Genomic DNA, 25000 nt, shown 5'->3' with positions numbered 1-25000 from the left:
AGTCTCAGAGAGGAGACACAACTTTCCCAAAGACACAGAAATTACAGACTCCAGAGCCCGCTCTGACAGCCATGCTGCTGGGCAAGAGCCCCCTGCAGCCTAGTCAGGGCCCAGATGCCTGTGCCGAGCCTACAGACAAGCTGAGGCCTAACACCGAAGAAGCCGAAGAAGTCTCTGTGCTTTGTGACCACGGAGAGGGGTGGGATAGGGAGGGTGGGAGGGAGGGAGACGCAAGAGGGAAGAGATGTGGGAACATATGTACATGTATAACTGATTCACTTTGTTGTAAAGGAGAAACTAACACACTATTGTAAAACAGTTATACTCCAATAAAGATGTTAAAAAAATTTAAAAAATTTAAAAAAATTTAAAAAAAAGAAGTCATGTCTAAGGTAAAGGGAAGATGGGTTACTGGAAAGTTGAATGTCAAGTGATTTTGAGGCAGGAAATAGATGGGCCCCAGGGTAAGCAGCTGGAGTTCATTCCCTGTGGACAGAAACTCCAAAATATCAATAACAGGACAATCGAGAGAGGAGGCTGGGCCCTGCCCAGATAAGAGATAAAAGACCACATATTCCTCATTCTCAGAATCAAGGAGACCTCCCGAACGACACACACGCAGAAAGGCTCCCTGGAGGTCAAAAAGGGAGGGCGCGCCACCCCATAGTAAGTGATGTCAACTACCCACAGGCCTCTTCGCTAGAATCCATCTTGGCTAAGAGATGCGCACGCACACAGGGAAGGACCCTGAGATAAACCAAATACAGACTCAGACCAGGCAAAACAATATGATTGGCCAAAGGAAACCCAGAAGAAATGCCCCATCAAAGTGATTCAAACTACCACAAGGGCGCGACTCTCTCTCTGAGCACCCCTGTGTGTCTATCCACACATACTGTACTCTTTTTCCTCCTAATAAACACTTCACTCGTTTTGCTGCTTTCCATCTCTATGTGGAAATTCATTTCTACACAGCTGACAGACCAGGGCCTTGTCACTGGCCACTGGTCCCTGGTGGTCTGGTGGCTAGGATTCAGCGCTCTCACTGCTGCTGCCTGACCTCAGTCTCTGGCCTGCAACCGAAACCCTGCTTCAAGCCGCTGCAGGCCGAGGCCACCCAAGATCAACTTCACCCACCTCTTCAGGGGCCCCAGACCTTTGCCCTTCCCACCCTAAAGCCGGAAGATCCCAAACCCATCGGATAGTGTTTTTTCATTAGCATGAGTGCATTCCAAAGGGAGGGTGGGCCCAGCCCAGCTGGGGCTACCAGAGGCCTCTCTCCCACTTCTGCCAGAGGCTTGTCCCAGCCTTTAGTGCCTCGGGCCTTCTTTGTCCCCCTCCCACCAACATTTCCTCTCCCTTTTGCACGGGAGTCCCACGCTGGAGCCTGGCGTAAGGAAGAGTCCCCAGTTCCTCCCACAGATGCACAGGGCCCGCACACCCCGGCTCCCCTCTCGGCTGGCTGCCTTCGCCTCTCCAGGGGGTGGATTTGACTGGAGTTAGCTTGAGCTCTGAATTTCAGAACAAATCCAGATGACCAGGCTGTGGTAGCCCAGTGGGACCTGGGAAGGGGTTAGCAGCCGCTGGGGACACGTGACAGCCTCTGGCCTCTTACTGCACCTTGTCAGGCTTTGCTTACCACTGGAATGGGGCCTCTGCACTCTAGGGCCTAGGGGTGGAGTGGGGCAGAACAACCACAGACAATACAATGTCAGAGACTCCAGAGCCGCCCTAGGAACTGAGTCCCATGTTCTGCTTGGAAAGCCGTCCAGAAACTTGTGAGAGTGTGACAGACAGGGCTGTTCAAGGGTAAAGCTCATGGAGACAAAGGCCCAGAAATCAAATCTGAACCGAGGCAAAGACAGAGGGCCTGGTGCATCATCAGCCAACATGAAAACTGTCAGACTCTCTCCCGAGTTGTTCAGGGCTCTCCCGGGAAGGGTTTGGGGCCACAAACCCTTTAACCATCCTTCCCGTCCACAGCCTGAGGTCACCACCGTCACTAGTGTCTGAAGGCCAGAAATAGAAAAGAGACACTTGGCCTTCTAATGTGCTTAATCTAATGCTTGATTTATTAAAGATGAGACAGTGGCTTTTTGCAGTGGGAGCCTTACTAGGCGCTGGAGCTGCCGGATGTGGCATCTGGGTCCCAATATTCACGTTGTCCCTGCGTGATGCTTTCTGCTATACTACAAGGTCACGCTACTCCCTCACTCCCACCCCAGAACTTTGCTCTGATGGGGGAGGGGTACCAGGATCACCACTAAATACTAGCAATAAAAGCCATCTTAGCCTCCTTTTCCTGTAGCTTATCAGCACAGGGACACAGCGGTGGGTAAGGTGAAGGGTAGCCCAGCTCCGAGGATGGGATTATGACCTTAGACATTTCCCCAGTGATGAATGTCCAGTCACTCTGAACATATTCAGGGCAGCTCCAGCCCTACCTTACACACAGTGCTCACTCAAGCAGCAGGGGACCTGCCAAGATTCCAGTGAGCAGGAGGTCAGCACAAGAGAGGTCTGGCCACCAGGGACGCCGGGGAAGGGTCCTCAGTCGCTAGGTGGTCTGGAGCATGAAGTCACAAGGACAGACCTGGAAGCAGAAAGGAACCACAGGATCACAGCAACACCAGCCACCGCATGGCCTTGAAGCCAAGTTAGCAAATGAGCACTGTCGCTCCTCCCGTCTGCAGGGTAGGACCAGAGTGGTTCCCAGAACTGAGAGCAGAGGAGAGGGTGGAGTCGTGCTGTTAGGCAGATATTCCCAATAGGGGGACAGCCACAAGGAAAAAGAGCTGGGAGGCTGGGACAGGTCTTTCCAGGTGGGGAGAAAGCTATGGGTGTGATTAGGGAGATTAGAGAGAGGATGACTGCCCTCCTCACCCAGTCCATGCCCCACCAAGGGCAGGGTTTCGGGGGAATCTTCATGGAAAAGTCTGCAATGAGGCAGTGTGTGCAATGGCTAAAAAACACAGGCTTTAGGGAATTGCCTGGTGGTCCAGTGATTAGGACTTGGTGCTTTCACTGCTGGGGTCCGGATTCGATCCCTGGTCGGGAAACTAGGATCCTGCAAGCTGTGCAGTGTGACGTAAACAAAAAACAAACAGAAAAACCCCACAGTCTTTAGAAACCAAAGAAACTGCTCTAAAGCCATGACTCTACACTCGGTAGCTGTAAGGCCTAGGGCAGTGGTTCTCAAAGTGTGCTCCTTGGTCCAGTAGCATTAGCCTCACCGGGGAACTCAGGAGAAATGCAAATTCTTGGGTCCCACCCCAGCCTTCTGGATCACACTCCGCAGATGAGGTCCCACACACTATGTTTGATCAAGCACTCTGGCTAATTCTGCTGCGTGCCAGAGTTTGAGAACCGCTAACCTAGGACAGAGCTACCAATCTGTATAATGTACAGCGCTCTCGTCGGTAAAGTGGAGATAATAGTGCCTACCTCATAGGGCTATTGTGAGGTTTAAAGAAGATACTGCAAACACAGAACTTAGCACACAACTTGGTAAGCCTTCATTGAATGTCACTTATTAGTACTATCATCTCCCACCTAGTCTGCAAAACAAAAAAATTCCGGGTCCTAATATTGCCCTCTTCCTGGGTCACCTAGTCAGTGTCACTTTCAAGCAGCCAGTGCTAACAGGAAGATATACCTAATGCACCTCTCTCTCAGAGGTGTGTTCACCATGTATCAGGGGAGTGGGAGGGGCTGGGAGGTGCCCTGGTTCAGGCCCCAGCTTGAGAGCTACCAGCTGTGTGAAGCTGTCAGGTGTGAAGCTTCCCTTTGTACCGCCCACACCACGGAACCAGGGACACGCTGACTGCTCAGTCACCCTTCACTGAAGGGTGAAATCGACCTCAACTTCTCCGTGTCTCACATCATGATCAGCCTGCACCACCACCTCTTCCGGAGTTGCTGGAAAGCCATGACTCAAATTACAGATTGAATAGGTAAAGGTGCTTGTGCAGAGACACTGGTAGGCAAAGCGGAGGGGGGGAGGCTAAACTAATGGTGTGAATGCCCTTGCTCTCCCACCTAAGGCTAGTACAAGGGCACATTCTGCTCTCTATGGTTACCAAGAGCAGCCTGGTCCAGGAGGACCAGAGCGCAAACAGCAGGAACTGAGCCTGTGGTTGTCACATCTGGAAGGAGGCATCGCACAAGAGCAAGGGAGGAAAGGGTGGGGTACCTTTCTGCCAGCTCCAAGGGGCAGAAGGAGAAACCTCTTTACCTGAAAATGAATTTCACAGAGAGGGATATCTCCCTGCATTTATTCCTGGCACACGGTGTTTTGAATTGTCGTTCCTATTTTATTTCGAAGATGTTACTTTTAAAATATATTTTCAGGGCTTCCCTGGTGGCGCAGTGGTTGAGAGTCTGCCTGCCAATGCAGGGGACACGGGTCTGGGAGGATCCCACATGCCGCGGAGCAGCTGGGCCCGTGAGCCACAACTACTGAGGGTGGGTGTCTGGAGCCTGTGCTCCGCAACAAGAGAGGCCGCGATCGTGAGAGGCCCGCGCACCGCGATGAAGAGTGGCCCGCGCTTGCCACAACTAGAGAAAGCCCAAGCACAGAAACGAAGACCCAACACAGCAAAAAATAAATAAAATAAATTAATAAACTCCTACCCCCAACAACTTCTTAAAAACAAAACAACATTCCTGCCTGTCCTGCCTAATTGATTATAAAAATATATTTTTTTTTCAATTTTTCTATTTTCATCAGAGAGAAAGAGTCAACTAGATGTTAATCTGTCTTTCACACATGCTAATTTCCCATTTAATAAGGAAATTCTGTGGGAAATAGCAGTTGCAGTTGCAAGAGGTGAAATTCCGCCCTGGAGCATAAGATGAGGGAGCAACTGAGTGCAGAGTGAACATCAGAAACTGAGGAGCCTGAAGCAGAAGGCTGTGTATTCACACCCGTATGATAATTGTGGTTTAACCACGAGGTCTCTACTGGTTGCCTCCTCCTCTGCTGCCAGAAAGGGATGTGGGTAATGATCATGATTTGCTGTATCCTCAGGTTACCTTTGTGTACAAATATAAACCATTATTATGAGATAAACCAGGGTATTAGTGTGGGGTTTAGGAATGCTCAGGTTTTTCTTCATATCTGATGTGCTGGATGACTCTAGCCTTGACTCTCAGCCTCTCCAAGCCCACAGCTCCTCTCTCTGTGGTAGAGCCAGCCTGCACTGCTCTGGGGATCTTGGGGGTCCTAACCCCACCTCCCATCCACACATGTACAGGGGCTAGGACTTCGAGCAAGTTGTGATGAAATAAGACACAGAGCAGTGCCCTGGTGGAATGTAACCTGGCTGGTTTCTCTACCTCTTGGGCATCTTACCCCTGCCACCACCCATGGTTCAGAGGTACAGCCTCCAAGACCAATGGCCTGGGTGACCCCAGGCCTTCCTTCCCCTGATCCTTTGCTCCACGCACTGATCATTTAAAGCATACAAACATGTGCCCCTCAGTGTGAGGCATGGTACCTTAATGTGCACCCAAATCTAATTCAGTCCCAATGACTGCCCGTATCCCTTTCTCCTCCCCATCCCACCCCAGGGAAAATTCAGACTCTTTCTCTCAGCTCCATTGGATGATGTAGAAGGCCCAACCCCGTAGCATAACCCCCAGGACTACTTCTCTTTCCAATACCAAGCTGCTCCCTTCACAACCACCATAGGAAACAAATGGGCTTAGGACGGATGAGGGGGGTACCAGAAGATGCTGGACTTTGCTGGGCATGGATGCCCCTTTCAGAATCTCATGAAAGCTATTGTCCTCTCCCCAGAGGGGAAAAAATGGATATCCATGCTCCATTTGCCCATTTTCAGAGGGTTCACAGTCCCTAAGGCCCATCCTTGGGTCCCTCAGTTCATAGACCTTGGGTTAAAAACCCCTGCTCTGTAGAGAACCCAGTCCCACAGAGAGTGTGGAGAAAGAAGCAGAAACGAGTTCTCAAACACCATTTCCCTTCTCAGCAAGCCAAAACCGGGAGCAGTGAGAGGCAGGGGTGGTCACGCAGGAAAGAACATTCTGGAATCACGATCTGATAGGCAGAGGGGAGCTGTGTGTCCTGCCAGCAGTGGCCAAATAGAGGAAATGTAGCGTCTGGCCACGCAGGCCATCCTTACCCTCTCTCCCACCATGGGGATCTCTGGCCCCATCCTGACCCCTGGTGGCTGCCGGTGGGATGAGGTGGGAGAGCTTCCCAAGCTCCTCCCGGCCCTGGGGGGAGAGGGGGAAGCTCAATTTGGAAGATGAACCCCCAAGCCTACAGGCCCTGGCTGGGGTCCCCAGGAGGTATCAGCATGTTTTTAAGGGTCCTTCAGGGGGTTCACTCCACTGCAGTGCCTTCTCAGTCTAAGCCTGGCAATCAAACAAATGTGCATGAAAAAAAGCACTTTTCACCTGTCAAGTTGGCAGAAGGGGTGTGTGTGTGTGTGTGTGTGTGTGTGTGTGTGTGTGTGTGTGTGTGTGTGTGTGTGAAATACAGGTGAGGGTGCAATAGTACCAGCACTCTCACTGGGGAGAGTACAAATTTGTACAACATTTCTGGAAGTGATTCTAGCAAAATAAATCCAAAATCTTACAAAGTGTTTCTATCCTCTCACCCAGCAATTCTGGGTCTGTTAATACTGTTAAGAATCCAACTGCAAGAAACCATAGACTGAAATAATATGATACCTAAGTTTTGAAATAAATGGCAGAAGAGAAAATAAGATTAGCCAGAAGTGATAGTTGCTGAAGTTGAAGGATGGGCACATGGGAGTTTTTATTCTACTTTTGTCTATCTTGGTATATCTTTGAAATTTTCCATGATAAAGCATTTTTACTTTTTTTTTTTTTTTTGGCTGGGCCGCACAGCTTGTGGGATCTTAGTTCCCCCACCAGGGATTGAACTTGGGCCACCACAGTGAAAGTGCCAAGTCTTAACCACTGGACCCCCAGGGAACTGTCAGAAATTAACATCTTTTATACAGATCTTTGTATCTCCGATGTTTCTTTTAAAAATGTTTTGGGAATTTCCTGGCAGTCCAGTGGTTCGGAACCTGCACTTCCACTGCCGAGGGCAGGGGTTCAATCCCTGTTTAGGATCCCGCAAGCCCTGCTGCGCAGCCAAAAAACAAAGATGTGAATTTTTAATAGCAAAAACTGTGCAAATGGCATAAAAGTGCTATGCTAGAATGGTTAAACAAATTATGCTGCATCCAAACAGTGGAATATTATGCGGCCATTAAAAATTCAAGGATGTTTCAATGACATGAAAAAATGCTTACAGTGTAATGCAAAGCAAATAAGTAGGATACAAAATTGTCTATGCATCATTTAGCTGATTATGTTAAATAAAAAATGCGTAGGAGAGAAGACGATATGAAAATACGCTCAAGTGTTTGTCATGCAGTGAGACTACGGGTGATTTTTACTCTTGATATTGTGCTTTATTTTCCTATTTCTACAATCAGCATGCTTTACTTTTAGAAATAGGCCCCCAAATTGCATTTGTTAAAATAATACTCACTTGGGAGTCTCTTAGATATTCAACTCCAAACTCTGCCATATATTAGCTGTGCAACATTGAGCAAATTAACCTCTGGGTCCCAGATTCCTCACCTATAAGACTGGCATAATGCCACCTATTTTTCAAGCCCCATTTACTGGGCATTTACTATGTACAAGGCACTAGACCAGGTGGTTTTCCCTCTATACATAATCACACGTGCTATTCATACGTGATCATTTCAATCCTCACCATAAGCTGGGGGATAGGTTAGGGTGTTCCCATTTTAGAGATACACAAACTGCAGCTCAGAAAAGGTAAGGAATGTGCTCAGGTTTACCCAGCTAGCAGGCAGTAGAGTCAGGATTCAGACTGAGGTCTGTCCATCTTTGCAAGCCCAGCTCTTGGCCTCCAGCCTGGGCTGCTCACAGCTAGGTCTCGTTGTGAGGACTGAATGAAGTAATGCAGGTGGGGGACCACCCACAGTGCAGCTCCAAGCCCAGAGCTGCTTCACTTCATGTTGCTTTCCTTTTCTATGACCCCCAGGCATTAGTAAATTGTGGCAGAACAAACCAGTGCATCCTCTGAAAGGAAAAAAAAAAAGCATCTTTACCCTAAAAGAAGGGATTATAGGACCTGTAGGGACAGACCAGAGAGAGGCTGGAAAACTGCCTCTCTCAGGGCAGTATGGGGGGGCTAAGACTTGTGAGCCCCACAAGTGCCAGGGTAGTTTTGCCAGTGACTTCTTCAGGGAGTCATCAGACCTATACCTTGATTTGCAGCTTAGAATTCAGTACCCACTCACCCTACCAACAAGCATCACTCCCCACTTCCACTTACCCTGCCATCCTTCTTCCCTAAAGAACAGGGCACACATCTCCTCAGGTCCATAGCTTTGTTTTTCTTTTCTCGTTTCCTCACAGCCCACCCTCCCCGCCCTGCACTTTGTCTTTTTGGAGAAAAGGGGAATCTTAGGGTCTGAATAGTACAAGGCACTGTGTGAAGAAAGGCCTGAATATCTAGGGGTGAGTGATGCGATGCAGCTGGGCCTGCCCCAGAACTCCTTCTGGATTCCTCTTCAATGCCTCTTTCCCTAGGGAGCCAGCCGAAGTTAGGTTCCATCCCTATTCTCTGTTTCTACCCCTGTCTACTCTAGAGTTGCTTGTTAGTTGTCTTCTCTACTAGATAGTGAGCTCCACGAGAGCAGGCACTTCAGTGTTCACCACTGGATCTGTAGCCCAGGGCAATGTGCCTGGTACACAGTAAACTATATAAATGTCTGATGAATGGGGAAAGGAAGGAAGGGAGGGAGGGAGGAAGGAAGGACCTCTCCACCACCACCCTTGTCCCAAGTAGACCCATAGTTGCCCTGTTCCAAGCTAGGACATGCTCCATGTGCTGGGACCACATCCTTAGAAGATGCAGTCCCAGCCCTAAAGGCTTAAAATTTACATGTTTCTCCAACCTCATATCCACCTTTAGAAAAACAAAGTGCAAGGGAAATTCCTGTTTATTCCAAACCTCATGCTCTTTATCTTACTACCATAATCAAAAATGGATCTCCTGAGTTTAAGGGAGGTTCCCAAGTACAAGGACTCCTGGGAGGAATTACAGGGTTCAAAAGGTCTGAAGTCTGTTCTAATCCTAGCTCTGCCACCTCTACTATGTGACCTCGGGTGAGTGATCTCCCCTCCTGGGCCTCAGTTCTCTTCCAGTAAAATGATGGGGTGGACCAGACCTTGTATGAAAATAAACACACTTTAGAGAATTCCTTGGCAGTCCAGTGGTTAGGACTCAGCACTCTCACTGCTGGGGCCCTGGGTTCAACCCCTGGTCTGGGAACTGAGATCCTGCAAGCGGCCAAAAAAGAAAGAAATAGAGAGAAAGAAAGAGAGAGAGAGAGAGAAACAAAGAAAAAGAAACAAAGAAATGGAGAGGGAGAGAGAGAAAGAAAGAAAAGAAAGAAAGAAAAGAAAGAAAGAAAGAAAGAAAGAAAGAAAGAAAGAAAGAAAGAAAGAAAGAAAGAAAGAAAGAAGGAGAGAATGAAGGAGAGAAGGAAAGAAGGAAAGGAAGGAAGGAAGAAAGGAAGGAAGGAAGAAAGAAAAGGACTTGAGTGCATTTGACTGTCTACCCTGTTGTAACTGGATGGTGTCCTCCTTCCTAAATGCTTAGGGGCAGGGTAGATGCAGCATCTAAGTAAGCTGAGGGGAGGGAAGACAGTATGTGCCTACTTCTGTCTGTAAACAGGAAGGCCCAGGATGTTCTGCCCCTCGGGTGAATGGTCAGGGAGCGGTGGAAGGCTGAAGAGGGCCTTGCCACGATAAGGCCCTCTCCAAATGTGTCTTTGCCTCTAGGTTTGCAAAAGAGACGACTCCAAAGCCCCAGCATCTTCATGGCACTGCCAAACATGACCCCCTGTTCCCCATTCAAAACCAATACACCCCCTCATGTCTGCCCTCCTCCTTCAGAGGGACAACCCAGGGAGAAATAGCTGGTGAGGGGCGGAAGATGGTGCAGCCTGGAAAAGCACTGTGGGTCCGGGCTTCCTGGCAGGGCCCCATTTCAAGCTTGCTCAGAAAGCACAAGTGGGGAGCCTCCTGGTCCCCTGCAGCAGTTTCTTAGGGAGGACAGTGGACTTGGTGGACACAGGCATCCAGGCCCAAAGGCTTCCTGGCTTCAGTCCAAGCAGCTGGCAGGTTCATCCTTCTCCCCAGGGCCCCAGAAACACCACTTCCGGCCCTCCAGCCCCTGCTTGGGCTCTTCCTGGCTAGATGTCTCTGCCCAAGCCCGCCCTCCCTGTGCAGAGCTTTCTCCCTCCCTCACAACCCTTATTTCACTCTCTCAGTCTCCATATCTATTTCTTCTCCCTCCTTCTCTTCCTCCCCTGCCTCTCTTCTCCTTGCCATCCCTCACCAGCCCCAGAATGGGTCTCCCTCCCTTTCTCCCTCTCCGACAGTATCTCCCCCTGCCTTAGCTCTCACCCCTGCACCTCTTTCTTTGTATTCCTCTCGCCCTCTCTCGGCCTCGCCAGCATCTCTCCTCCCCGCGCTGGCTTCGACCTCCCCCAGCCTCCCCATCTTCAGCTCAGTCTCCTCCCCCTGGCTCCTCTCCCCTCCCCTCAGCCTCACCCCACTCCCTGCCAGCATCCCAGGGTTTCTTTCCACCCTGGGGGTCTCTGTGCCTCTCATCCTCCTCTCTACTTGCCTCCTCCCTCATCGCAGGTTGAGCAGGCACCCATCCTTTTCTGCCCAGGCATCCCCGCCCCCCAACGCTATCACCGCCACTGTCTCTTCTTCCTCGTCTTCTCCTCTCCCCACCCTCTCCTCTCCTCTCTTCTCCCTGCCCCTTTAAATCTGCCTGGCTCAGCCTCCCCCGTGATGCTGGGATGGAGCAAACATTGATTTGCGCTGGGATGGAATCAGAATTTTGATTTTTTTTTTCCTCTCCCAACCATAAGAAGAAGAAAATAATAAAAACACCCCCTCTTGAGAGCCCCCTCTCTTTTCCCATCCAGCTCCCAGCTCCTCTTCCTGACCTCCATCCAAGGCAGATTTTTTTTCCCTACACTGTTCTCATCTCCCCCTACCCCTGCCACTACCTCGCGCGCCCCCCACTGCCTGCTCCTCCGGCTGGGGAGAGAGGGGACTCTCTTCTGCGGCTCCCCCACCTGGGCTCTCCGGGTTGGAGCAGTCTCTCCGGAAGGGGAGGGGGCTTGTCTTGTCTGGGCGAGGTGGGAGTGGAGGTATCCTGCCATGGATGCTGTGCCTCGGAGGCAGCCTGAGCACCAGTCCACATGGTGAGTAACCTGCCCCCTCCCTTCTGCCCGTCTGCCCATCCGCACCCTCGCCTTTCCCCTGCAGAGCCTCCCCCATCCCCATCCTCCTGACCTCCATCCAAGGCAGATTTTTTTTCCCTACACTGTTCTCATCTCCCCCTACCCCTGCCACTACCTCGCGCGCCCCCCACTGCCTGCTCCTCCGGCTGGGGAGAGAGGGGACTCTCTTCTGCGGCTCCCCCACCTGGGCTCTCCGGGTTGGAGCAGTCTCTCCGGAAGGGGAGGGGGCTTGTCTTGTCTGGGCGAGGTGGGAGTGGAGGTATCCTGCCATGGATGCTGTGCCTCGGAGGCAGCCTGAGCACCAGTCCACATGGTGAGTAACCTGCCCCCTCCCTTCTGCCCGTCTGCCCATCCGCACCCTCGCCTTTCCCCTGCAGGCCCTCCCCCATCCCCATCCTTTCCCCTACCAAACCCTCTGCCCACCTTGCTCCGGTCTCCCCCCTACGTTTTCAACCCACCCACCCACCCACCCCGACCTTTGCCAGGGAAGCCAAAGAACCGGGGCAGAGGGGTCCTGACAGCAGCCAGGGAAGCGGGTGGCTTACGATTCTGCCCAGCCCCCTCTCAGGACCCCCCCCCCCAACTGCCATCCTCACTCGATACTTGGGGGTTCCAGGTTGCAGAAGTGGCACTCCTGCTTGGGGTTAGGACCCCAAGCCCTGGGAGGGGCCCTGTACAAGAACGGAGGGATGGGGGAGCCCCGTGCCTCCAAAGCTTAGGAGCTGCTGGAAGATGCTGCTGAAGGGTGGGGGGTTGGGGGGCGGTGCTGAGGCTCCGGAGCCACTGGGCCAGGGAGCGACGGGCAAAGAGGAGGGGCCTCGCTCGCCACTTCCCCCCTCTTTCTCCGCAGCCACTCAGGATGAGGGTCCGGCCCTGCCTGCCCGCGCTGGGCGCCCCCCACCTGGCCCCGGTCTAACTGCCCCCGCCCCCAGGCCTCGCCCGGCTCCCAGGCCCCCAGCCGGCTTCTCCAGCCCCAGGATGCGCTGAGCCACCGGGGGGCTGAGGCCGCGCCAACTACATGCATGTCCCCCGGGGGCAAGTTCGACTTTGACGACGGGGGCTGCTACGTGGGGGGCTGGGAGGCGGGGCGGGCACATGGCTACGGCGTGTGCACGGGGCCCGGCGCCCAGGGCGAGTACAGCGGCTGCTGGGCGCAGGGCTTCGAGTCACTGGGCGTCTTCACGGGGCCCGGCGGACACAGCTACCAGGGCCACTGGCAGCAGGGCAAGCGCGAAGGTCTGGGCGTGGAGCGCAAGAGCCGCTGGACGTACCGCGGCGAGTGGCTGGGCGGGCTGAAGGGGCGCAGCGGTGTGTGGGAGAGCGTGTCCGGCCTGCGCTACGCCGGGCTCTGGAAGGACGGCTTCCAGGACGGCTACGGCACCGAGACCTACTCCGACGGAGGTGCGGGGCCCTGCCCACTACTGTCTGTCTGCTCGTCCGCGTGCGCCTCCCCGCTGGCCTGCCCCGCGTATGCCTTCCCCAGCCATACAACCCCCGGTGCCCCGCTGTTATCCTACACGCCTTCCCTATCAATATGCGCCCCTGCGCCCATCTTTCTGCCCTCTCCTCCCAGCATCACACACGCCTTCCTTATTTGTCTGTCCCCTGCCTGATTTTCCCTCTCCCCGATCTGCCTGCCCTCACCCCTTCCCTGTCTGCCTGAGCCTCACAGCCCGCATCTCCCTAACCCTCACACACCCCCTGTCTGCCTGTCCCACACACCTCCCCTCTCCACCTGCCTGTCCCTAACACCTCTGCGCTGCCTGTCCCCTCGCATTTCCTCAGTCAGCCCCTGACAGTTCTCTTTGCTTGTCATATGCCATCTATACACCCCCGTCAACCTGTCCCTCACACCCTCTGGACTGTCTGTCCTTCACACACCCCAGCCTGGCTGTCCCTCCCCCTTTCCCCTGTTTACCTGCACGACCGGCCCTAATCCACGGATCTCCCACTACCTGCCTGTCTTCCCTCTGCTCTTCCACACCTTCCGACCCCACCTGGCCTGTCCCTGGTTCCTAGTGCCTTTCCCCGACCTCCACGCCAGTTGCCCGCACCTCTCCCACCCGACTCTTAGGCTTCCAGGGGCGCATGGGGCTGGGGGTGGCAAGGAGCGGCGGGTCCTGACTCTTTCTCCCCCTCCTACCCCGCCCCGCGCAGGCACCTACCAGGGCCAGTGGCAGTCTGGGAAGCGCCACGGCTACGGGGTGCGCCAGAGTGTGCCCTACCATCAGGCGGCGCTGCTGCGCTCGCCCCGCCGCACCTCCCTGGACTCGGGCCACAGCGACCCCCCGACGCCGCCCCCGCCCCTGCCCCTGACCGGCGACGAAGGAGGCAGCCCGGCCTCCGGCTCCCGCGGAGGCTTCGTGCTGGCCGGGCCTGGGGATGCTGACGGCGCGGCCTGCCGAAAGCGCACCCCCGCGGCCGGCGGGTTCTTCCGCCGCTCGCTGCTGCTCAGCGGGCTCCGGGCGGGCGGGCGCCGAAGCTCCTTGGGCAGCAAGAGGGGCTCCCTGCGCAGCGAGGTGAGCAGCGAGGTGGGCAGCACGGGACCCCCGGGCTCCGAGGCCAGCGGGCCCCCGGCCCCGGCGCCGCCCGCCCTCATCGAGGGCTCGGCCACTGAGGTGTATGCGGGCGAATGGCGCGCCGACCGGCGCAGCGGCTACGGCGTGAGCCAGCGCTCCAACGGGCTGCGCTACGAGGGCGAGTGGCTAGGCAACCGGCGGCACGGCTACGGGCGCACCACCCGCCCCGACGGCTCCCGCGAGGAGGGCAAGTACAAGCGCAACCGGCTGGTGCACGGGGGGCGCGTGCGCAGCCTTCTTCCTCTGGCCCTTCGGCGGGGCAAAGTCAAGGAGAAGGTGGACAGGGCCGTCGAGGGCGCCCGTCGAGCCGTGAGCGCTGCCCGCCAGCGCCAGGAGATCGCCGCTGCCAGGTGGGCACCCGGTGCAGAGGCCGTAGCGGGGTTAAGAGGAGAAGGTACCCTGGGGATAAGGAAGGGGGCGTTGCCTAAAGGAGGACCAAGACGCAAGGCCTAGGGCCCGGTGGGGAAGAGCAGGCCTAGGGCCAGGCATTTGTAGCCCTGGGTATTTGAGGTGTTTATATCTGAGACTACAGGTGGACGTGGGTGTAACTGTGGGTGGCTGGGTATTTGAGGAAAGCCCTGTTAGACTGTAAGCGTGTCTCAGTGTCTTTTGTGGGGATGTGTGTCGTTGCGTGTGGGAGTAGCAATGAGTGCTGCCTTGTGCCGGCCCAGGAAACCTCTTGGAACTCAGACATGTCCCTAGTCTTCCTCTTCTTGTAGCTGATCCGGCCTCCAGGACTCTGCTGCTGGGAGCAGCAGCCCCCGGCAGAGAGACAGGGAGCATACCTTCGTAACCACATCCAAGCCAGCCCACAGTCTGCTATCATTTCAGCCTTAGGCCTTGGGAAGGTCTAGTTTGTACAGCTGATCTATCCACCTGAAAAGAGAGTCCCTCTCAGCTTTGTCTCCTCTGCCTCCCTTAACCCAACGGATAAAGGTTGAAGGGGAGGAGACATGCCTATAAATGAAATTTTCTTTCTGCAAATCAGATTACGTTTCATGCATCAGGAACCTCATTATCTAAAGCAGTGCAGTCCAGTAGGAATATAATGTAAGCCTAGTACATAATTTTGAATCTTCTGGTAGCTGTATGAAAAAAATACGAAGAAACACATGAAATGAATTTAAATAATATATTTTTATTTAAACCAATATATCCAAAATATTATCATTTCAACCTAAAATCAATATGAAATAATTAAGGAGAGATTTTACATCCCCCCCCCCATTTTTCTTAAGTCTTTGAAATCTAATATGTATTTTGCACTTAGAGTACATCATTTAATTTGGACTAGCCACATTTTAAGTGCTTAATAGCTGCATATGGCTTGTGACTAAAGAAAGCCAAAAATCTATTTGTAAGGAGTTCATAAGCCCCTGATTTATACAATTTACACATAGGAATTTTTAGATATTGGTTTTTCTTTAAAGGGGAAGGCAAAGTTGAAGGATCTTGTTTGAATTTGAGAGTGTTTCAGAGGATGAAAAGTCAAGATATGTCCAAATATGCTTCAGTGAGTTTGTAAAATGGGTGACAAGGGTGTGTGTGTGTGTGTGTGTGTGTGTGTGTGTGTGTGTGTGTGTGTATGTGAGTGAACAGGTCATATCCAGAGTAGATGCCTGGGGCTTCCCTGGTGGCGCAGTGGTTGAGAGTCCGCCTGCCGATGCAGGGGCCGGAGCCTGTGCTCCGCAACGGGAGAGGCCACAACAGTGAGAGGCCCGTGTACCACAAAAAACAAAAAACAAAACAAAACAAAACAAAAAAAACAGAGTAGATGCCTGAACCAGAGCATGTCTATCTGTAGATATATCCGAGTGTCTGGATGGTTAGAGTCCAGGGCCTTAAGCCAGGGAAGGGGGAGGGCAGAGCACCAGGGAGCACTTCAGGCTGGATGGGGAGTGGGCATGTGCAGGAAAAACTGATCTCAGTAGCCAGAAAGATCAGGCAGTGGGAGGAGGATGGTTGGTCTCCCCAGCAACAGGCCTGGCAAACCTGATTGGCTGCTGGTTGCCATGGAAGCAGCAGGGCCCCAGCAGCAGGTGCCTCTGCCAGGTAGCCTGAGCCTGGCCTGATGCCTGAGCACTGACTGGGTCTACTGGCTAGGATTTGATCAACCATACCCTCCAAAGTCAAAAATACAGGACGTTGTCAATGTTGCCGTTTCTTGGCTGCCAACAGAACTCAATGCAACCCAAAACTGTGATCCTCATTCCCTGCCTTAAACTCTGAGATCAGCTCAGTTTCAGGACAGGGCTAGGCGTATAGATCCTGAAAGCCCTAAGATAGAAGAGCAGGGTTATCTGAGATCCCTCCAAGCAGGTTCTAAAGGTCTTGACCCACCAGGTTTGAGGGGAGGAGGCTGACCATATCTCCCAAGGTATATAGAGAGAAAGTAGACCTAAGATGACAGGGGACACCATGACCCTTCTCCCTACCCCCATACCCAGACTGCTTTCTTAGGCCAGATAAAACAGGCCCAGGGCCAGAGGGAGTCATGGGTCTTGATGCATTCAAGCCCCTGGCAAGTATATCTGATTACCTCTACCTCTGATCCTTTATGCCCCACCTTCAGTCAAGATTACAGAACTAATTTAATAATTACAAGGCATCGGGTTGGGATAGGGAGGGTGGGAGGGAGACACAAGAGGGAGGGGATATGGGGATAAGTATACGTATAGCTGATTCACTTTGTGATACAGCAGAAACTAACACACCATTGTAAAGCAATTATACTCCAATAAAGATGTTAAATAATACTAATAATTACAAGGCATCTATGATTAACAGCAGAAGGTAAAAGGGAAGGGAAAATGGAGGAAACATCTGACATCAGATGGAGAACTGAGAAAAAACAGAGGGGAAAGGATTGATAATGCTTCAAGGTTACCTGTAACTAAGGAGCAGAGCAGGGTTGAAGGGGTGTTGTGGAAGGGAGATTAAGAGCTCACCTCTTAGAAGGAGTAATCACAATGGTGAGAAAGCATGCATGTTAGCAGGGAGAGGGAATAGATAGTAGCAGAAAGGGGAGACCCACCCTTACTCCAGTTCCAGAGCTCAGAAATGAGGAAATGGGGCGGGGGGCAGTGGCAGTGATGGGGGCAGAGAAAACGATGTGATAACAGAAGTGGCTGAAGAAAACAAGATGTAAAATTCTCATAACAAGAGGTAGCAACACAGCAAAAAGGCATAGCTTGTGAGCACCAAGCAGGTGCAGCTGCAGAGAGATGTGCTAAGAGAGTGAGGCCTCATTTGTCACTGGGAGGGAGCAGGACAGGAATGGAATAACAGAGTTGAGGGCAGTGGGAAGGGCCTGGCCCTGCAGCTGGAGGAAGGGAAGTGTTACTACTGGATGGAATGGTGGAGGGAGTGAGAGAGGAGCAGGAAGGTGTGATGACAGCAAGCGCGGCCCAGATCTAGGGGAGGAAACCAAAGGCCAGCTGCCCTGCCAGGCCGGGGAAGGGGAGCAGCTGGCAGAGTGTGAGCAAGGGTGAGGAGTCCAGAGGTGAGCTCAGATCTGGGGGGTGTGATGCAGTGGGGACCTGGGCCAAGGGACTGGAGTAGGTCTGTTAAGACAGTGTCCCTGGAACCCGACAGGGCAGCAGACGCCCTTCTAAAGGCAGTGGCAGCCAGCAGTGTCGCCGAGAAGGCTGTGGAGGCAGCTCGAATGGCCAAACTGATAGCCCAGGACCTGCAGCCCATGTTGGAGGCCCCAGGTGAGGCGTGGGCAGCCTGGGGCGGGGCCGGGGGAGGGGGTGGCTTCCTGGGGAGCTGGGGGGCCTGGGCATGGAGAAAGGGGAAGGGAATCCCTGCAGGGGACTGGGGCAGGAAAAGCCAGGGTATGAGGATCTAAGGGGACAGAGGGTGGGGACCAGGCCCGGTTGTTTGAGCAGCGAAGTAGGAATTTATGAAATAGGGTCATAAGGACTAAGGGGTTGGGGTCTGGCAATGAGAGGCTGTAAACCTGGGGGTACCAGAGTCCTGGGAGGCACCCAGGCAGGGGGATAAAGCTGTAGCTTCTGCAGCCCAAGGCCAGTTCGTCCCCTCTGATTCTTAGCTATCCCTGCCCCAGGCCGCAGACCCAGGCAGGACTCAGAAGGTTCTGACACAGAGCCCTTGGATGAGGACAGCCCTGGGGTGTACGAGAATGGACTGACCCCCTCAGAGGGCTCCCCTGAACTTCCCAGCAGCCCTGCCTCCTCCCGCCAACCCTGGCGACCCCCTGCTTGCCGGAGCCCACTGCCTTCTGGAGGGGACCGAGGTCCCTTCTCCAGCCCCAAAGCTTGGCCTGAGGAGTGGGGGGGCCCCGGTGAGCAGGCAGAAGAACTAGCTGGCTATGAGGCAGAGGATGAGGCTGGGCTGCAGGGGCCAGAGCCCAGAGATGGCTCCCCACTCCTCGGAGGCTGCAGCGACAGTTCCGGAAGTCTTCGAGAGGAGGAAGGGGAGGATGAAGAGCCCTTGCTCCAGATGAGGACCCCAGGGCGCTTGGAGCCGGAGCCCACAGCCTTGCCAGTCCTGAGGGGCCTGTCCTCGAGGGGTCCTGAAGCCGGGTGCCTGATGGAAGAGGCTGAGGAGGCTGCTGCGTCCGAGAGGCCCGCCCAACCGGTGAGAGACCCTCCCCTCCCCCACTCCACCCTGTGCCCTCTGAGTCTCCTCCCATCCTTCCTGGTCCCTCTTCTCCGCAAAGGCTGGCCTCTCATCCTTTGCAGATCTCTCTCTGATCCCCTGAGGGGCTTTGATTTGCACTTAGCTTCCTTTTTGCCTGCCCAGTCTTGGACTATATCCCACCTCAAAAAAATAGAGAATTTGCAAGCTGGAAGGAACCTTAGAGACCTTCACGTCCAGCTCCCTCATTTGACACATGGGAGGACTGAGGCACTTACAGTAACTCACCAAGGTTACGAATAATTAACAGTACAGCCAGAACATCTTTGCCTGCTCTCCTTTCATATCATTTCCGGCTCCTGGTTTCCTACTCCACCTCCACCCCCACCTCCACACTTTCTCTCTTTGGTGCCCAGAAATAAAAAAGGAAAAGCTTGTTCCCTCCCTACCCTGACTCTCCCTCCCTCTCCTGGGAAGAAGAGAAATAGGGAAGAAGGCAGAAAACTGGGAGGGGTGGAGTTTCCCCAGTACCCTCCACTCTGATTGGACTCCAGACCTTCTCCTGTTTCCTAGCAACCACATCCTCACCCCTTCATCCCCTCTCTGCTTCACTGCAGTAAAGGCTGCTGCTGCCAACGTCTGATACTAAGGCCAGGCACCTTCTGCCTGGGCCACGTGCTGCAGGGAGGGGAGTGGAAGGAGAAGGGAGGATGGGCTGACTTGAGGGAGCCAGAGGGAAGGTGGGGCCCTGCCTGGGAGCAGAGGAGTGTTTTGCAATCCAAAGCAAAGGTTGGAGAGTCCCTGCTCTGGCCTCTGAGAGGTGCCTGGGACCCTTCTGCTTTGCCACCTCAGCCAGGGCAGGAAGGTGGGACCCGTCGCTGGACCCGGTCCTCAGGCACTGAGACTGCATTTTCCCCCATTTCTCTAGGGAGCTGCCAACCCGTTGGTGGTGGGAGCCGTGGCCCTCCTGGACCTCAGCCTGGCATTCCTGTTCTCCCAGCTCCTCACCTGAGGCTCCTGCCTGGCCTAGTTCTGGCTTTGGTTGCTGCCTCTTCACTCCTCTGACCTGACTTTTTCTCTTTTCTTCCTCCTGGTTGTTTTTTCTCCTATCTTTCTTTCTCTTCTCCCTTCCCCTTCTTTTCTGTCCCTCTGTCCCCCTCTGGCTTTCTCTCTCGTTTTTTCTTTCCCTCTCTCCTTTCAGATTCTCTCATTCCTTCTGGCTCCGTCTCTGTCTTCCTCACTCCCTTCCCCACCCACCCCTTCTCTCTCTCTCTAGATTGTTTACATATGAAGGGCTTTTCTCGCTCAGAGTCGCTCTCTTCTCTGAGACACACAATTCTAAGTCAGACCATTGCCCCACACCCTCCCTGCCTTTTCTTTAGACCTGAACTTGGATGAGGGTTGGGGTTTGGTGTCCTGAGGAGTCTCCCAGAAGCTGAGCAGAAAGGAAGGAGAAAATGGAAAAGGGGTATACTCTATACGGGAGAAGACTGTATCCTGGGCGAGTCACTGGCCATGCTGCTGTGACTCCCTGACCCAAGGGGCCTGGCGTCCCTGTGAGGCCTAGTGATAAAGCTGGAGGGGGTGCAGCCTCCATCTCTGACCTTGGAGGATCCTACGTCACCTCCAAACACTGAGCTAGGTTCTTGCCGAGCTCCATCCTTCCCTGAAGGAGATGAGGGGAATGAAAAGTAGAATGGCTCCCCAGCATCTTCTCCCTCTTTCTTTCCTCAACAGCCAGCCCCTCATCCAACCCCCTAGGGTGGCATACCATGTCAAGAGCAATGTGTAAAGGAAAGAAAATGTCCAATGTGGCCAAGCCCACCCTCTCCCACCTTTTCTCTCTCCCCCTAAAAGTTTGTTTGGTTGGTCTGGACTCACGTGTGGCCTTTGATTAAATTTCTAAGGGAACTGAAGGAGACATTTCTACTGCAGAGGCTTAGAGGCACCTGAGCAAGGACCCCACTCCCCAACTGTGGCAGTAGTGGCTGGGAAGGCATTTCTGGAGAACAAACCAGACAAGCTAATAAGAACTCACAGGGCAGCAGAAGCTGTTTAGTAGTCCCTAAGTGGGTTATATCCCTTCCCCCATCATATCAGAATCTTGTGAAATGGGAAACCAACAGAAGGAGGGGATCAAAGGAAACCAGTCTCTCACACACTTTCCAGGCACAGAAGAGGTGAGAGTCAAACCCGGGTGAGAGGTGGGTGGAGAGCCCTGTTTGAGGTTGTGGCTGATCCCTGGTACTAGCTTTTCCCCTGGGGGCAGGAAGCCCTAGGAAGAGGGTACTGTAGGGTCCCCAGAGGATCTTTCCTCCCTCCCCTGCATGAGGCAGAGGCAAGCTGCCTGCCAACCCCCTCCCTCAAGGAATGGCCTTGCCTGGGAATGCCCACCACACACAAACTCTTCTTTTTTTCTAGTCAAACTCTGTTTACTCCTTGGCCTGCCTCCCTCTTCCTCCCCTCTCAACCTTTACTTCTAATTTGTATTTCATGGAATTTGGGATTGAAGTTAAACTACAATAGTGCCACCAACACCAAGTCTTGCAGGAAAAAAAAAAATACAAAGAAATTTAACAAAAAAAAAAATATATTAATAAAAAATTTCAAAAAAAGGGGGGGGAAATTGTCCTCTCCTTTGGGTGTGATGGCTTCAAACCAAGCTCTCAGAGGCTCTCCGGGTAAAGGAGCCCTCTTGGGGACCCCCAGGCCTGTTATTACCCTCTCGCCGGCCCTAAATGGTTAAAAGTTCTTTCCCCTCAACTCCAAACCAGGAAGGCCTGAGCTAGAGGATTCAAGACTGCTCTGCTGGTCGGCCCAGGAGGGGCGGGGTCCCGTGATGGGGGCGGGGAGAGGGACGGTCCAGACCAAGTCCCAACGCTCGCCGGGCCTAGTACCAGGAAGTGCTGGGGGGAGAGGAGAGGAGTTGAGACTGAAGCCAGGTGAGGCTAGCGTTAGGGCTGGCGTCCTGGTGTGGGGAAGCTGAGGCCGCCTAAGAAGTGAACGGCGGTTCCCGAGGAACAAACAGCTCTGGGCTCTAGAAGGAAGGGAATGGCTGACCTAGAGATGGGAAACCAGGTGTAGACTGAGGGAAAAGGGGGGGGGGCGGGGGGGGGGAAATAGGCGGGGTTCCGGCGCATGCTCGGTAGCAACGGGCGTGGAGTGGGGCGGGGACGCATGCGTAGTGGAAGTCTCCTCCCGCGGTGAGGAGGGGGCGGAATTTGGGGACCCGCGTGGGGAAAGGGCTCAGTTTTAGGGTAGCGGTGGGACCCAAACCCTCAGGAACTTGGTACAGGGCAAGCCTGTGTAGAAAGGCCAGACGCTTCCAGCCAGAAGGTTAAAGCCCTCTCCGCTCCCGGGCTTTGCCCCCCCAGGATGGTGGCGTCCTCGTCCTCGCTGAAGCTTCAGGATCTTATCCAGGAGATTCGTGAGGCCAAGACCCAGGCCCAGGAGCGGGAGGTGATCCAAAAGGAGTGCGCCCACATCCGGGCCTCCTTCCGCGATGGGGACCCTCTGCACAGGCACCGCCAGCTGGCCAAACTGCTCTACGTCCACCTGTTAGGCTACCCCGCCCACTTTGGACAGGTACTGGGCAGGGACGCCTCCCTTCTAAGTTTGATGAGAGAAGCTAGTGGAGCACCGTCTCGGACCCCCTCACCTATTTGTGCCCCGATTTCTTTATTCTACAAAGCTTCTGAGCCCTCACAGCATGCACCGCACACTTCCTTCCGCAGTATAACCCCAACTGGTCATCAGCTGGGCTGAACCCTTCATTCTCTGGCCAGCGCCATTCAGGGCACCTCCTCCTCTCTTCCCATTCTCCTGTTTCCTTGAAACTACCCACTAACTGAATCTCCTAGACCTCTCTTCTTGTTGACGGGAGGGTCATGGGATATGCTGCCCTCACAGGTTAATCTGGTGTAAAGGAGGAAGATGGAAAAGGGACGTTAGTGTCTCTGGTTTCACCCCTGCCCCTTCCTGGTCTGCCCCCTTCCCTGTAGATGGAGTGCCTGAAACTGATCGCCTCCCCCAGGTTCACAGACAAGAGGGTGGGCTACCTGGGGGCCATGCTTCTACTGGATGAGAGGCAGGATGCCCACCTGCTCATTACCAACAGCATCAAGAAGTGAGAGAGTTCTGGGAAGCGCTTGGAATCAGGGAGATGGGAGAGTGGGGAACTGGCAAATCCCAGGGCGTTGCCTGCTGTAGGTACTGGGAAGGGCTGGATTTTTCAGAGGCTTGACTGACCGTCCTCCCAAAACTCTGCAGTGACCTGAGCCAAGGGATTCAGGCTGTACAAGGCCTGGCCCTGTGCACTCTGAGTGCCACGGGCTCTGCTGAGATGTGCCGGGACTTGGCCACAGAGGTGGAGAAACTGCTCCTGCAGCCTAGCGCCTATGTGCGCAAGAAGGTGAGATGGCAGGTTCTAGGCACTTGCGCCTCCAGAAACTGTCCTCTGTCTGCCATGTGGCAGAGGTGTGGGGGGCGGTCCATCCCAGCAGACCCCTGCCCCCTCTGAGACCCGTGACCTCTGCAGGCTGTTCTGACTGCAGTGCACATGATCCGGAAGGTCCCTGAGCTCTCCGACATCTTCCTCCCACCCTGTGCCCAACTGCTTCACGAACACCACCACGGTAAGGCCATGGGGCTCCTCGTCCCCTGCCTCAGCTCTGGCTGTGGACAGAAGGGAGATGCGGGATGGGAACAGCAGCTCCTAGGAGAAGGCTAGCACGTGCACACAAACACACACACGCAGTAGACTCCCCTGTGCCCCGGCCCACCACTCACTTCCCCCACCCTGACCCAGGCATCCTGATGGGCACCATCACGCTGATCACAGAACTCTGCGAACGAAGCCCTGCGGCCCTCAAGCACTTTCGAAAGGTGGGCCGGCGAAGGGGCGGGCCCCAGGCCAGGAAGAAAAGGGCAGTAGGGTTGGAATGGGGCTGAAGATTGAGAGGATTAGGAAGAATGCTCAGACCAGGCCGTGCCCTCCCTCCAGATGGTGCCCCAGCTGGTGCACATCCTCCAGACTCTGGTGACGACGGGATACTCCACAGAACACAGCATATCTGGAGTCAGCGACCCCTTCCTGCAGGTGGGCTGACCCTTCCCTGCTATATCCCTAGAACAAAAAGCTTAGTAGGCCCATGGCCAGTGGTCACTTCCCAGAGAACACTTGGGCTCAGTCAGTGTCTTGGGCGGGAGGGTGGCAGGCACCAGGTTCTCCCAGGACCAGTGTGGGGAGGGGGATGCCTGAAGGCCAGTAAATCCAGTTTGGTAACAATATGTTTAAAAAGCCTGTCCTCAAATCCCCTGGCCTCACACACCTCTGAACCCCTCCAAGGGACGGGTGGAGGTCGGGGGAGGGCCAGGGAGGTTCTCGGGAACCAGCCAGAGCCCTCACAACGCTCTCCTCAGTGCTGGACTTTTCTCCTCAGCCCCACGACTCCTTCCCCTAAGAACCACCCCCCAACCTTTAACCCAATTTCAGGTCCAGATACTTCGTCTGCTTCGGATTCTGGGCCGGAACCACGAGGAGAGCAGTGAGACCATGAATGACTTGCTGGCCCAGGTGGGGGTGGGGTTGCTGGTTAAGCGTGTTGCTCTGTGATCCCACTGGCCCTGCGCATCCCTCACATGACCACTCACCATGCGGTGGCCATATGATAACGTCTCCATTTGCCTCTGGACTGGGATCTCCCTGAGGACAGGGACACAGTCCGTCTCAGTGCAGTAGCCCCTGGCACATAGCGGGAGCTCAGGGAACCTTGTTAGCTGTTTGAGGGATGATATGATGGAGACCTTTCAGAGACCTGAGGAGAGGACGGAGTCCCTTAGAGATGCATCTTCCCTCGCATCCACGCAGGTAGCCACGAACACAGACACCAGCCGAAATGCGGGCAATGCGGTCCTGTTTGAGACGGTGCTCACCATCATGGACATCCGCTCTGCAGCGGGCCTGCGGGTACCCTCCCGTATGCCCCTCCCCCCTGGGGCCCCTCCCACCCGCCCCAGCCAGGCAGAAAGGTCCTGTTCACTGGTTTCTCCTCCCCACCCTGGTCACCCTGTGCCACGCAGTCCCCACTCCTGAGTGAGCAGGTTGCTCCTTCCCTGACTGTCCCCAACCTCTGCCTCCGTAGGTTCTAGCTGTCAACATTCTTGGCCGCTTCCTGCTCAACAGTGACAGGAACATTAGGTAATAGGCCCAGGTGTCTGGCTGGGCTGTGTCACTGAGCCCTGGGTCCTCTGCCCTTCTTCCAGAGTCTCCGGATTCACCAGTCTCTTATTCCTATACCCAGGGCAGGACGGGGTGGGGGAGGGCTGACGGCCATGGCATGACAGGGCCTCTCCTGCTCTGGCCAGGTACGTAGCCCTGACGTCCTTGCTGAGGCTGGTGCAGTCTGATCACAGCGCTGTGCAGCGGCACCGGCCCACCGTGGTGGAATGTCTGCGGGAACCTGATGGCTCCCT

The 25000-nt window shown here is 54.3% G+C and overlaps 2 protein-coding genes across 3 annotated transcripts; both read left to right on the top strand.

Moving 5' to 3' along the window:
• Positions 1-12367: 12367 nt before the first annotated feature.
• Positions 12368-20361, top strand: JPH4 (junctophilin 4). Of its 2 annotated transcripts, XM_024117282.2 has the most exons (5): positions 12368-12746; positions 13503-14274; positions 17519-17637; positions 17994-18526; positions 19455-20361. In XM_024117282.2, exons 1-5 carry the CDS (start codon positions 12368-12370, stop codon positions 19536-19538), a joined length of 1887 nt encoding a protein of 628 aa, XP_023973050.1. In that variant the 3' UTR covers positions 19539-20361. The 2 variants fall into 2 exon arrangements, with proteins under 2 accessions (XP_023973050.1, XP_023973043.1); XM_024117275.1 differs by lacking the exon at positions 19455-20361 and having other exon boundaries at positions 17994-18829.
• Positions 20362-21853: 1492 nt separating this feature from the next.
• Positions 21854-24996, top strand: LOC102974880 (adaptor related protein complex 1 subunit gamma 2; the record flags this gene model as incomplete). Its single annotated transcript, XM_028486545.2, has 10 exons — positions 21854-22111; positions 22528-22652; positions 22796-22937; positions 23064-23160; positions 23334-23410; positions 23529-23624; positions 24021-24101; positions 24396-24494; positions 24670-24725; positions 24893-24996. Coding segments are annotated over exons 1-10 (1087 nt in total), but the record flags the coding sequence as incomplete, so codon positions are not given.
• Positions 24997-25000: the final 4 nt, after the last annotated feature.

The sequence above is a fragment of the Physeter macrocephalus genome, unplaced genomic scaffold, assembly GCF_002837175.3.
Source record: "Physeter macrocephalus isolate SW-GA unplaced genomic scaffold, ASM283717v5 random_1554, whole genome shotgun sequence".
Lineage (NCBI taxonomy): Eukaryota > Metazoa > Chordata > Mammalia > Artiodactyla > Physeteridae > Physeter > Physeter macrocephalus.
The sequence above is the reverse complement of the archived record's forward strand: the minus strand, read 5'-3'. Positions and strand labels throughout refer to the sequence as shown.